General features: G+C 41.7%; 1 protein-coding gene across 2 annotated transcripts in view; it reads left to right on the forward strand.

The window, feature by feature from the left end:
• Positions 1 to 5,751: 5,751 nt before the first annotated feature.
• The window catches only part of aebp1b (AE binding protein 1b), a 42,754-nt gene continuing 33,989 nt past the window's right edge, over positions 5,752 to 14,516 (forward strand). For both annotated transcript variants that reach the window (XM_060931110.1, XM_060931111.1), the window contains exon 1: positions 5,752 to 6,220. In XM_060931110.1, the coding sequence (XP_060787093.1) occupies positions 6,085 to 6,220 (136 nt within the window). In that variant the 5' untranslated portion in view covers positions 5,752 to 6,084. The remainder of the gene's footprint in view (positions 6,221 to 14,516) is intronic.

Here is a 14,516-nt window from a genome sequence, read left to right on the forward strand (position 1 = left end):
CAGTTATTGCATTATTGTGCTTGGGCGACTTCTTACATGCTACAGTACTGGGTCAGAGATAAGGTTGGGTGGGAACCTTAGGAACCCTGGGAACCTCAGGAGATCAGGGGTATTCAACAAACTAAATTTCAACTTCGAACTTCAACAGTAAAGCTATATGCTGTATAAAGAGCAGAATAAGTGACTAACGTGACCGAATGGTGATGGCGATTAGCGTTTCGTGATTTTATTGGCATTTTGGTGATGTTTTAATTTCTAATGGTTATGTTCTGTGTCAAAGTGAAGCTCCATGTTACCACTTTTGACTAACACTATGGACTGTGAACAGATGACACACCTGTAATACATTACTTATTTTGCCTTTTTAGTTTTTTACTGTTCTGTTTTTATCTTCAACGTTTTTCAGCAAGCCACGGTGATATTTCGTGAACTGATCAGAAAGAGTAAATAAAATGAAAAAGTCTGTGAAATCTCTGCTTTGTAGCTATCCATGTAGCTAAAGTATTTACATCTGTAATATTTAAATGCATGTGATTTGCATAAAACACAACAGCGGATCTGCTCCAGAATCCACACTGGTTCGTGTTTATAAAACTACATCCACTGAACCATGGACAGTTTTTTAATACGTTGCATCAGTTCTGTTAGTGTTTATTCACATTCTTGGTTCAGTCGGATGAAACACCTGGCTGGATCCACATCCAGATGATGGTCCGCCAGTTGCTGAACCCCAGGTTAAGGGGGTAAGAGCTTTGCTCAAGGGTCCAGGACAGTGACACGGGTATCTTTTCTAATCCTGAATGTCATACTCTGGCCACAGACACAGCTTTGATCACTAATAGGCTACTTCACCAACATTTTGTTTTAATTACTAGTTGCGTTTCTGCTAGCGTTACAGAGACACAACCACGAGGTGTGGACCGAGTAGTCTGATCCAGTCTGTGTGTCATGTGGTATTTTTATATGCATAATTAACTGAATGAGAATTTATAACAAGTCTTGTTAATCCCAGCAGCACGGTTATACGAGCTGCTTCAACAAAACCCATTCCAGTTCTCATTTTCAACACGTCTCATTTCTGGCTTGAAGAAGATCTCTTCATCCTCAAAATGTCTGCCACAGATCAACGGGATGTCCACACTTTCACTTTTTTAGTAGGATTTGTTGACTACACCGCTGTGACTGGTGACCTAAAGAGGCTCGTTTTAGGTTTGATGATGTCTTGGTCGCGAGAGCCTAGTTTAGAAGATCTTCATCATAAGATGTCTGTCGTTGATGAGATCTCCAGGCCATGAAAGACTGGAGAAATATCAACACAGCACAGCTCTCAAGCTTAAGCACTTCTCCAGATGTGGGATTCCCAAACTCCAGCTACTGTTCAGCATTATTTGGTTTGATTTACACAATTCAGGTGCTACTGTAAAACTCTGGATCAGGACCTGGAGGATGTCCACCAATGAATAATGCTGGTGATGGCACGGGAATGAAAGATGCTGTGGAGGAGAGGGGTTTAGTTTTAGAACTGACAGCATTAGTGCTTTTTGCTTGAAGTAAATTTTACTGCCTTGGTTGGTTCTGGACTCAGTTATGATCTAATTATACCAAACACATCAAAGAGGCAGAAACCTGCTTGGCCCAGGGAATCTCAGCTGTAGGGATGATGTACTGCTAATGGGTTTCAAAGAGGGTGCCGAGGGGCAATTACATTGCATGGGCTGGCATTGTAAAAGTAACCGGGCCTAGCACAGAACCCTGGGAACTCAGAACTCTAGTTGTGTATCGTATATCCATGCTAATAAAGCTAATGTCTTCTAAACTATGAAATGAATTTCTGCATTATGTTGTGTTTGTACTACAGTGCCAGATGTTTTCCACCCATCAGCCACGTGCAGAGTGAAAGCTAACACGAGACATGTGAAAGCAGACAGCTACATCTTTTCAAACTGCTGCATTGCAGAGCAGCATAACTGTCTCAGAGGAAAGTGCTGTCTGCCCTCTTCTGCATACATGAGCTCATGGATGCCTATGATTGGCTATTGTTGCTGTGATTGGCAGGGGAGGCAGACTATGCCCCTCCCACCCAGACAGCATTTCCAGTTTTGCTGTCTAGACTCTCCCAGGTATGGATTACTGTAGCATTGTCATGGTTCAACTTTGTGATCTCATGCCGGCAGCCATTTTATGAAACCTCCCATATCCTAAAACACCAACCACGAGGTGGATTTGATCAACCAATCAAGAAGAGATCAGGCAAGATCAGGGTGTGCTCCTAACTACTACCTACCATTAGGTTGTGAACATTAACATATTAGCATGCTAATAATTATGGAATGGAATAAGTGTGCTTTTCTCGCCACATGACTCTTCTGCCAGATTCCTCCATCTGTGCATGATCAGCTCTGGAAATCCAGAGGTGTAGGCAGGCAGTCTTTTTCTCTTTCAGAGCATCTGAGCTAGCAGCACTGCTAAACCAATCACACTTGTCCTCCCTCTGTCCACTCATCCCTTCAGTCAGAAGCTGTATCTGATCCCACCATCCACCCCTGTGGTTCAGCAGAATCTCTGAGCTGCAGTATAGTCGTGTGGCGGCCGTGAGTCAGAGACACGTCTCAGTTTCCAGTATTACACAGGAAGTGGAGACGTGGGCTCGAGTTCAGCAGCAGCACAGCAGAAATGTATTAACGTTATATTCAATAATAAAATATTTATTTAACTTTATCTTTCTCGCTCCTTCCATCAGTCCATATTTATTTACTATTACAGCTGACTGTATTCTTTACCTTTCTCTCTCTCTTCTACAAGTATTTCTCTTGCGTTCTCTTCTTTTCTTCTTTCTTTGTCTTAGTGTCTCCTATTTGCTCTTCTCTCTCTCTCTCTCTCTCTCTCTCCTTTCTTCCTTTTTACGTATATTTCTTCCCCATTATTTTCTTGTCTTTTTCTATTCTCCTTTTTCTTTCCCTTTGTCTTATCTGTCTGTCTGTCTGTCTGTGGGTTTCTCTGTATCTGTGTTTCTTATTCCATTTCTGTATTTATCTTGCTCCCTGCCTTTCTTTACTTCTTTTTCTCTTTTTCTGCCTGTATTTCTATTTCTCTTTCTTTTGCATACTTTCCTTCTCTTCCTAGTTCTCTCTTATTTCTTATTTGCTGCTTTCTTCTCTCTCTCCTTTCTTCCTTTGTACGTATAATTCTTTCCCATTATTTTCTTGTCTTTTTCTGTTTTCTCTTTTCTTTCCCTTTGTCTTTATCTATCTATCTATCTATCTATCTATCTATCTATCTATCTATCTATCTATCTATCTATCTATCTATCTATCTATCTATCTATCTATCTATCTATCTATCTGTTTCTTATTCCATCTCTGTGTTTATCTCGTTCCCTACCTTTCTTTACTTCTTTCTCTTTTTCTACCTCTATTTCTCTCTCTTTTGCGTACTTTCCTTGTCTTCCTAGTTCTCTCTTATTTCTTATTTACTCCTTTCTTCTCTGTGTGTGTGTGTGAGTGTGAAAGAGAGAGAGAGAGAGAGATCAGTTCTACTTGACTGAGGAATGTAAATTGTGTTTAAACCTACAGGTCCTCCTCCATCTGAGCCTGTGGAACCTTCCGGTGAATATCCCCCTCCCCCTCCCTCCTTTTTTCTACTTTCCTCGATTCTTTCTCCTTCTTTCCATCCTTCCATCATTATCTCTCCCCTCCCCCGTCCTCTCAGCAGGTCGTGTCATGGCTAGCGTGTCTGCAGTATTGTATTATTCGTGCTACAAGAACTCTTTTTCACTCATCCACACTCGCACACATTGTACACATGTGCGTGTTTTTACTGCAGATTGTGCACATGGTTCACTCGTGGTGTTCACAGGTGTTGCACAGAGTTCACGAGACGATTAGTGGTCGATGCTGGGTGTAATTAGTGTAATGTTAGTTGTAGGGAAGCTGTTTTCAGTGATTACCAACATGTCTGAGGTAAATGTTGAGGTAAACGGCGGTTCTGATGGTTCTGTTCTGTTTCCACGCTCGCTGTCGTGTGATGTACGGAGTTTATAATGACTGCTGGATATTAAAGTCTCCTTCAGTGTCCACAGTGAGGAGAGAAATGAGGATGGAATGTCAACATTTACCTCAGAAACGCCGGTAAAATATGAATTAATAACTTTGTGTAACTAATTTACACTGTTAGCATCAAATGCTAATGTCGAAGAGTTTGGCCATACTGAGAAACCTCAACAATCTGATAAAATCAAAACATCCCCCTCACACATTCTCTCTCTCTCTCTCTCTCTCTCTCTCTCTCTCTCTCTCTCTCTCAAAAGTTCTTGAACACACATACAAAGTTCTTGATCGAGCTCTCACACACACACACACACGTAATTTCTTAATCTGTCTCTCCCGCCTTTTTCTCACCATCTCTCTCTCTCTCTCTCTCCCTCTGTCTCTGTCTCTCACACACACACACACACACACACAAAATTTCTTGATCTGTCTCTCCCACCGTTCTCTCTCTCTCCTCCTCCTCCTCCTCCCCCTCTTTCTCACCATCTCTCTCTCTCTGTCTCACACACACAATTTCTTGATCTGTCTCTCCTGCTGTTCTCTCTCCTCCTCCCCCTCTTTCTCACCATCTCTCTCTCTCTCTATCTCTCTCACACACACACAATTTCTTGATCTGTCTCTCCTGCTGTTCTCTCTCCTCCTCCCCCTCTTTCTCACCATCTCTCTCTCACACACACACAATTTCTTGATCTGTCTCTCCTGCTGTTCTCTCTCCTCCTCCCCCTCTTTCTCACCATCTCTCTCTCGCTCTCTCTCTCTCTCTCTCTCACACACACACACACACACACACACACACACACACACACACACACACACAATTTCTTGATCTGTCTCTCCTGCTGTTCTCTCTTTCTCCTCCTCCTCCCCCTCTTTCTCACCATCTCTCTCTCGCTCTCTCTCTCTCTCTCTCTCTCACACACACACACACACACACACACACACACAATTTCTTGATCTGTCTCTCCTGCTGTTCTCTCTTTCTCCTCCTCCTCCCCCTCTTTCTCACCATCTCTCTCTCACACACACACAATTTCTTGATCTGTCTCTCCTGCTGTTCTCTCTCCTCCTCCCCCTCTTTCTCACCATCTCTCTCTCGCTCTCTCTCTCTCTCTCTCACACACACACACACACACACACAATTTCTTGATCTGTCTCTCCTGCTGTTCTCTCTTTCTCCTCCTCCTCCCCCTCTTTCTCACCATCTCTCTCTCACACACACAATTTCTTGATCTGTCTCTCCTGCCGTTCTCTCTCTCTCTCTCTCTCTCTCTCTCTCTCTCACACACACAATTTCTTGATCTGTCTCTCCTGCCGTGTTCTCTCTCTCTCTCTCTCTCTCTCCTCCTCCTCCTCTTCTTTCTCACCATCTCTCTCTCTCACACACAATTTATTGATCTGTCTCTCCTGCTGTTCTCTCTCTCTCATTCTCTCTCTCTCTCTCTGTCTCTCACTCTATTTCTTGATCTGTCTCTTTCTCAAAAGTTCTTGAACACACACAAAGTTCTTGATTTTTCTCTCACTTCTTTTTCTCTCTTCTTTGTACTGTCTTACAAAATCAAAACATTCTCTCTCTCTCTCCCTCCCCCTCTTTCTCACCATCTCACTCTCTCGATCAATCTCTCTCTTTCTTACAAGTTCTTGAACACACACACACACACACACACACACACACACACACACACACACACACACACACACACAATTTCTTGATCTCTCTCTCTCGATCGATCAATCTCTCTTTCTTACAAGTTCTTGAACACACACACACAATTTCTTGATCTCTCTCTCTTTCTCTCTGTCTCTCACTTCTTTTCTTTTACTCTCTTCTTACTGTCTTACAGATTCAAAACATTCTCTCCCTCCCCCTCTTTCTCACCATTTCTCTTGCTCTCTCTCTCTTTCTCACTATTTCTCTCTCTCTGACATCACACCAGATTCTCCTCCCCGTCTCTCCTCCTTCTCTCTGTCCCTCTCATCCCCTCTGTCTCTCTCGATGTCCTTTGAGGAGAGCAGTGTGTGAGTATCAGTAAGGAGCACCATGCGGACACACGCAGCCCGGGCTGCTCTCTCTCTCACTGCTGTGTTCCTGCTGCTGGACATCACTAAAGTTGGAGGATCTGTGATCGGAGAAACGCGGGGAGATGAGGAGGAGAGGAACAAAGACACTGCAGCAGGTACTGATCAATATTCACGCCTTATCTGTTCATCTCCACACACTGGGTTTATAGAACTGCTGGGATTGACGGTGTTTAGTAAAGAAAGTGTGTCATTATTAGAATGAGTCTGAATGCACCACATCCTGGGACTTTACTGGGTTCAAGAGACGGTCGAGTTTTTCTTGTAGTACAGAAATAAGTTTTGACCACACACAACTCGTGAAGGTTAGGAGATCAATACAGTGAGGTTCATCTGTGTCTGGACCTGGGAACAATCACAACAGCATCACAACTATCAAATAACACAGATGTCCATTATACTGTGGTCACTAAAGCCCAGAATTTCCTGAAAGAAGAGCTTCTTTCAATGAAGCTCTTCTTTGAAATGAAGCAGCTCCATGAGGCTGGACCCTTCTCAGGCCATCTGTGATGATACCATCCTCCTCATTCATACAGCAGTGACGATGCTAATCAAGTATTCAGAACAAATTCAAGGGAAAAAAAGTCACCTGACCGAGATGTGAGAACACGGGCAAGGAAGTCACTTCTAAAATTGGCACAAAAGTTCATCAAACCTCACAAGTCTGAACCAATCGAAGACAAGAACCTGGTCATGGAGGAAGCACGTGTTCGCCTTCACCTTCCGGGGTTAGGAGCTGACGTACACGTGCTGCCTTCTGTGCGAGGGCGAGCCGGGGAGAGAATCGGCAGATAAGGAGAAAATTGGGCATGAAAATGGCCAAACAAACAAATACAATATGAAGTCAGGGTCTGCTCTCAGTTTTGAATGAATGAATGAAAAACAAAAAGCCAAGGTGTGCGCTCAATTTTTTATATATGAGAATACAAATAAATAAATAAATAAATAACAACCAAGAAACCAGGGTGTGCACTTTAATTATTTGTGAATAAATGGATGGATACCCACCAACCACTAAGAAGCCAGGGTGTGGCCGCAATTTTATATTAAATAAAAAGAATAAAAATAAAAAACAACAACAAAGAAACCAGGATGTGGTCTCAATTTTAGTACATTTTTATAAATAAATAAATACCCACCAACCACTAAGAAGCCAGGGTGTGGTCTCAGTTTTATTTTTTAATAAATAAATAAATGAAGGGCGGCACGGTGGTATAGTGGTTAGCACTGTCGCCTCACAGCAAGAAGGTCTGGGTTCGAGCCCCAGGGCCGGCGAGGGCCTTTCTGTGCGGAGTTTGCATGTTCTCCCCGTGTCCGCGTGGGTTTCCTCCGGGTGCTCCGGTTTCCCCCACAGTCCAAAGACATGCAGGTTAGATTAACTGGTGACTCTAAATTGAGCGTAGGTGTGAATGTGAGTGTGAATGGTTGTCTGTGTCTATGTGTCAGCCCTGTGATGACCTGGCGACTTGTCCAGGGTGAACCCCGCCTTTCGCCCGTAGTCAGCTGGGATAGGCTCCAGCTCGCCTGCGACCCTGTAGAACAGGATAAAGCGGCTACAGATAATGAGATGAGATGAAATTTTATTACATTTAATAAATAAATAAATAAATACTCACCAACCACTAATAAGCTAGGATGTGCTCTCAATTTTATTTATTAATAAATAAATAAATGAGATTAGTCACTGAACTAATACATACCTCAAAGTTCACAATATCAGGACCATCCATAAAATATATGAATTTTATAAATTTATTTTGCTTCACTTCTGTAAACGCAATGTATTCATTCATTCATTCATTCATTCATTCATTCGTTCAATCGTTCATTCAGTGTCAGTCAGTTAAAGATGCAGTCGTTTGCTTGGGGGCTGTGCACTTTTTCTAACATCCTTGACAGTGACCTGACTTCATTCTGTTCAGTTTAATTAAAGTAATTTCATTTAGTTATATTTTGTAATTACAGTTTTGTAACTTGTTATTTTTATTCCATATTTTCACCCAAATGGTGGACGTTTGAACCTGATCACTGCATCACAACATAAAGCAGATACACGAGTTTAATTTTAAGCCAAATTTGTTGTTGGTGAGTTTTCAGTTTGTGCAGAGATGGAGTTAACCGGGGCGCCATGGTGTTGCAGTGCGCATCACTCACAACCTCACAGCGAGGTGGTCCTGGGTTCTAATCTCACAGCTGACTGGGGTCTTTCTGAGTGGAGTTTGTGTGTTCTCTCCTCGTGTCTGTGTGGGTTCCTCTGGGTTCTCAGGTTTCCTTCTGCAGTCCAAAGACTTGTAGATTCAGTCACCTGATGACTCTAAATCCCTCATCAGTGTGAGTGTGTGATGGTGGTTGGTCTCTGTGATAGTTTGGCGACCCGCCCAGGGTGAACCCCACCCCTCACATGAAGTCAGCTGGGATTGGCTCCAGCTTCTCCTCTGACCCTGATGGATAAGTGGAGCAGATAACAGATGGATAACAGATAATCTTCACTTAGAATGATGAAAAAACTGCTAATGAGGTCTTTAAGCACGTTGGATTAAATTACAGAAACATAAAGTAATTATGTAATTCCATGTGTCACATTTCACTCTTCTGATGTCTTTTCTGTTCATATGAAATTTAGGGCCATGTGGCCTTAAATTCATTAACTGTTCTATTTAAAAAAAAAACTAATAAAATTGGAAGTCTGTGATTTGAATTCAGTAGCTTTCGGTCACTCAACAAAAATAACTGGGTCTCAGGAAAATTCTTTTTATGACCTACACTTGAAAAATCTGAAAGGCAGGACAGCTTTAATAGAGTTTTACACGCATTGATTCACAATGTCGCTTGTGTGAGGCTCCAAGTAGCTCTTTATTTACTGATTTAATAGAAAATCTTGTGTGTTTAACATAAAAGTAATTCATTAAACATTTCAGCTCTGGAGTTTCTCTATAACGAAGGCCAAATTGTACAAATCCACACTGAGGACGTGATGCTGGTGATGTCCTCCCTCCAAGTTGAAGCTTTGACTCACACAGGAGTTTTGTCCTGTAAATCCGACGGCTCCAGGAAACACTAACACACTGCACCTGTTGGCAAAAAAATCCCATTGAACCCCGAGTGGAGGAAACATGGCACAAATCCACTGTAAATGTCAGGAGAATTTTAGAGACAGACGTCTGTTCACAACCCTTCTGTTTCATCCAACAACACCAACAAAAAAAAGACTTGCATTTAAAAATGACTTCTAGTGAATCCTCCTTGATTCTTTGTGCGTTTGTATCAAGTTTCATAATGCTCCTACAACCCCGATTCCAAAAAAGTTGGGACAAAGTACAAATTGTAAATTAAAACAGAATGCAATAATTTACAAATCTCAAAAACTGATATTGTATTCACAATAGAACATAGACAACATATCAAATGTCGAAAGTGAGACATTTTGAAATTTCATGCCAAATATTAGCTCATTTGAAATTTAATGACAGCAACACATCTCAAAAAAGTTGGGACAGGGGCAATAAGAGGCTGGAAAAGTTAAAGGTACAAAAAAGGAACAGCTGGAGGACCAAATTGCAACTCATTAGGTCAATTGGCAATAGGTCATTAACATGACTGGGTATAAAAAGAGCATCTTGGAGTGGCAGCGGCTCTCAGAAGTAAAGATGGGAAGAGGATCACCAATCCCCCTAATTCTGCGCCGACAAATAGTGGAGCAATATCAGAAAGGAGTTCGACAGTGTAAAATTGCAAAGAGTTTGAACATATCATCATCTACAGTGCATAATATCATCAAAAGATTCAGAGAATCTGGAAGAATCTCTGTGCGTAAGGGTCAAGGCCGGAAAACCATACTGGGTGCCCGTGATCTTCGGGCCCTTAGACGGCACTGCATCACATACAGGCATGCTTCTGTATTGGAAATCACAAAATGGGCTCAGGAATATTTCCAGAGAACATTATCTGTGAACACAATTCACCGTGCCATCCGCCGTTGCCAGCTAAAACTCTATAGTTCAAAGAAGAAGCCGTATCTAAACATGATCCAGAAGCGCAGACGTCTTCTCTGGGCCAAGGCTCATTTAAAATGGACTGTGGCAAAGTGGAAAACTGTTTTGTGGTCAGACGAATCAAAATGTGAAGTTCTTTATGGAAATCAGGGACGCCGTGTCATTCGGACTAAAGAGGAGAAGGACGACCCAAGTTGTTATCAGCGCTCAGTTCAGAAGCCTGCATCTCTGATGGTATGGGGTTGCATTAGTGCGTGTGGCATGGGCAGCTTACACATCTGGAAAGACACCATCAATGCTGAAAGGTATATCCAGGTTCTAGAGCAACATATGCTCCCATCCAGACGACGTCTCTTTCAGGGAAGACCTTGCATTTTCCAACATGACAATGCCAAACCACATACTGCATCAATTACAGCATCATGGCTGCGTAGAAGAAGGGTCCGGGTACTGAACTGGCCAGCCTGCAGTCCAGATCTTTCACCCATAGAAAACATTTGGTGCATCATAAAACGGAAGATACAACAAAAAAGACCTAAGACAGTTGAGCAACTAGAATCCTCCATTAGACAAGAATGGGTTAACATTCCTATCCCTAAACTTGAGCAACTTGTCTCCTCAGTCCCCAGACGTTTACAGACTGTTGTAAAGAGAAAAGGGGATGTCTCACAGTGGGAAACATGGCCTTGTCCCAACTTTTTTGAGATGTGTTGTTGTCATGAAATTTAAAATCACCTAATTTTTCTCTTTAAATGATACATTTTCTCAGTTTAAACATTTGATATGTCATCTATGTTCTATTCTGAATAAAATATGGAATTTTGAAACTTCCACATCATTGCATTCCATTTTTATTTACAGTTTGTACTTTGTCCCAACTTTTTTGGAATCGGGGTTGTACATCAAGTCCAGATCTGTAATTCCCTTCAGGATCAGTTTATATCTGTAAACGTGTTAGATTTGAAATTGGTTGCCAAAGTTTGTCTCGGTTACACGAACAGTCGAGTCGAAAGCTCCAGGAAAAACTACCACACTGCCCCGTTGGTAGATTTCCACAAAACTCAGCCAGGATGCATGAATTGATGCACGAGTGGCAGCAAGTATTTGAGTGGCAGGCTGTCGGAGTGGCGGAGTTCAGCGACTAAATGGGAATGCTTAGAAATGCTTTTAAATGGCGAAATGAAATATCAAGGGTTAAAAATATTGAGCGTCAAAGCCACGTTGAGGGAAACATTTTGGGGGGAAAACATGACATCAGTGTAGAATCCAGACGAGCAGCAGTGTGTGTGTGTGTGTGAGAGAGAGAGAGAGAGAGAGAGAGAGAAGGAAAAAGTCCTGCTAATGTCGTAATAATTCACTTGAATAAACATCAAGAAAATGACTCCAGTCGCAGAGTCACTAATTAAATACTACTTGCGTAATTATTTGAAAAGTTCTTTCTGAGAATGTTTTGTCCTTACTTTAAGCGAACACCACGTCTATTATCAACTGTACATTAAGAAAAGTAACGTTAGCTGACTGGCTAACTTAGCGAAACATCACTTCATTGGAGATTCAGTAGCTTGCTCGGTTCGGTTTGTTAGCTCGCTAGCTTTGGTTAATTCATGTGGCTCTAGCTAACTAGCAAACAATTTCCTTTACATGTATTTACTTTCGGCTTCATCACAACTTCGATATTTATATCAATCACTCCTGAACATTGAAGTGACATCTTAAGTCGAATCATACTGTAAAACATCAACAGATTACGGCTCGCTGGTCTAAACTGGATCAGAACCGCTTGTGTGTCTCCGCTGTCTCAGACTTTACGACGATATTTACAGTGAAGACCTTCAGCAGGCTTTATTTCAGTTGGGTTTCAACTGAATTGTGTAAAAATTTGCACTTGATGTCTTTTTGTTAGCGTTCAGTCTTATACGGGAGATGGATTACTGTAAAGAGACCTCTGTTATGGTCGGCACTCACAGGCCACTTTATTAGGAACACCCCTACATCCACCTGCTGTTTTCTGCAGAATGGGAAAAATTGTCAAGTCAGGTTTATTTGTAAAGCGCTTTTAACAATAAACTGTCGCAAAGCAGCTTTACAGAATTTGAACGACTTAAAACATGAGCTAATTTTATCCCTAATCTATCCCCAATGATGAAGCCGGTGGCAAGGAAAAACTCCCTCAGACGACATGAGGAAGAAACCTCGAGAGGAACCAGACTCAAAAGGGAACCCATCCTCATTTGGTAACACAGGCATGAGGGCGCCCCGGGACATAAAGCATTAGCCACTACACCGTCAACAAACTCGAATGGGGGGGGGACAGCATCCATACATCCCAGTTTACCAAAACACTCTGTCTGAGGATCCTCCAGATCTACACCTTTACCTCATAAACACCATTAACACAAGGCTTGACTAAACAGATCTGTTTTCAGCCGAGACTTAAACGCTGAGACTGTGTCTGATTCCCGAACACTACTTGGAAGGCTGTTCCATAACTGTGGGGCTTTGTAAGAAAAGGCTCCACCCCCTGATGTAGCCTTCACTATACGAGGTACCAGCAGATAGCCTGCACCTTTTGATCTAAGTAGGCGTGGCGGGTCATAGAGGAGCAGAAGTTCACTCAGGTACTGTGGTGCAAGACCATTCAGTGCTTTAAAGGTCAATATAATCAATACGAAATGTGATTGGGAGCCAATGCAGTGTGGATAAGACAGGCGTGATGGGGTCGTATTTTCTAGTTCTAGTAAGGACTCTTGCTGCTGCATTTTGAACTAACTGGAGCTTGTTTATGCACTTATTAGAACATCCAGACAGTAAGGCATTACAATAATCCAACCTGGAGGGAACGAAAGCATGAACTAGTTTTTCTGCGTCATGTAGTAACATTAAATTTCTTATCTTTGCAATATTTCTGAGATGAAAGAAAGCTATCTGGGTGATGTTATCAATGTGAGTTTCGAATGAAAGACTGGGGTCAATAATCACTCTGAGGTCTTTTACTGCTGCACGTGAAGAAACAGAAAGGCCATCCAGAGTTACTGTGGAATCAGAAAACTTACTTCTAGCTGCATGTGGTCCTCGTACAAGTACTTCAGTCTTGTCAGAGTTAAGCAGAAGGAAGTTAATCAGCATCCAGTGTCTAATGTCCTTCACACATTCCTCAATTCTATTAAGCTGGTGTCTCTCATCAGGTTTTGCAGAAACATACAACTGTGTGTCATCAGCATAACAGTGGAAACTAATACAATGTTTACGAATAATATCACCCAGAGGGAACATATATAAAGAAAAAAGCAGTGGACCCAAGACAGAACCTTGTGGAACACCAAACTTTACCTCAGTATGTCTAGAAAAATCACCATTTACATCAACATACTGATAGTGATCAGTTAAATAAGAGCTGAGCCAGGAGAGGGCCGTTCCCTTAACTCCCACAACATTTTCTAGTCTATCCAGAAGAATGGAATGATCAATGGTATCAAATGCTGCACTAAGGTCAAGCAACACAAGCAGCGAGACACAGCCCTGATCAGACGCCAATAGTCGGTCGTTTACTACTTTAACCAGTGCTGTCTCTGTGCTATGATGAGGTCTAAATCCTGACTGATACATTTCATGGATGTTATTCCTATGTAAATATGAGCATAACTGCTGTGCCACAGCTTTTTCAAGGATCTTGGAGATAAAGGGGAGGTTTGATATTGGCTGATAATTGGACAGCTGACAGGGATCGAGGTCAGGTTTTTTAATCAGGGTTTGATAACTGCTAGTTTAAAGGATTTGGGTACATAGCCAATCGTAAGAGAAGAATTTATTATTTTTAGAAGCGGTTCAATTACTTCAGGTATTATCTGTTTGAATAGACGTGTAGGTAAGGGATCTAGTACGCAAGTTGAGGCTTTTGATGCCGAGATTAATGAAAGTAATTCAGTTTCTCTAAGGGGAGTAAAACATTCTAATTGCTGATCTGATACAGTTATATTGTTAACTACAAGGTCACTTTCATTGACTTTAAATTAGTAGTTTGAATTTTTTGTCGGATATTCTCAATTTTGTCATTAAAAAAATTCATGAAGTCGTTGCTACTACATACTGCAGGTGTGCATGTGTCTATAGTGGACTTATTCCTGGTTAATTCTGCTACAGTATTAAATAGAAATCTAGGATTATTTTTGTTATCTTCTATTAGGGAGGAGAGATATGTTGATCTCGCAGCACTAAGAGCTTTTCTATACTTCAGGAAGCTCTCCTTCCACGCTAATTTGAACACTGCCAATTTTGTTTGACGCCATTTACGTTCCAATTTTCGAGTGGTCTGTTTTAAAGTGCGAGTGTCATCATTATACCAGGGTACTAATTTTTTGTCTCTGACCATTTTCCTTTTAAGAGGAGCTACATTATCTAAAGT

Source organism: Neoarius graeffei, chromosome 10 (assembly GCF_027579695.1).
Source record: "Neoarius graeffei isolate fNeoGra1 chromosome 10, fNeoGra1.pri, whole genome shotgun sequence".
In the NCBI taxonomy this organism is placed as follows: Eukaryota; Metazoa; Chordata; class Actinopteri; order Siluriformes; family Ariidae; genus Neoarius; species Neoarius graeffei.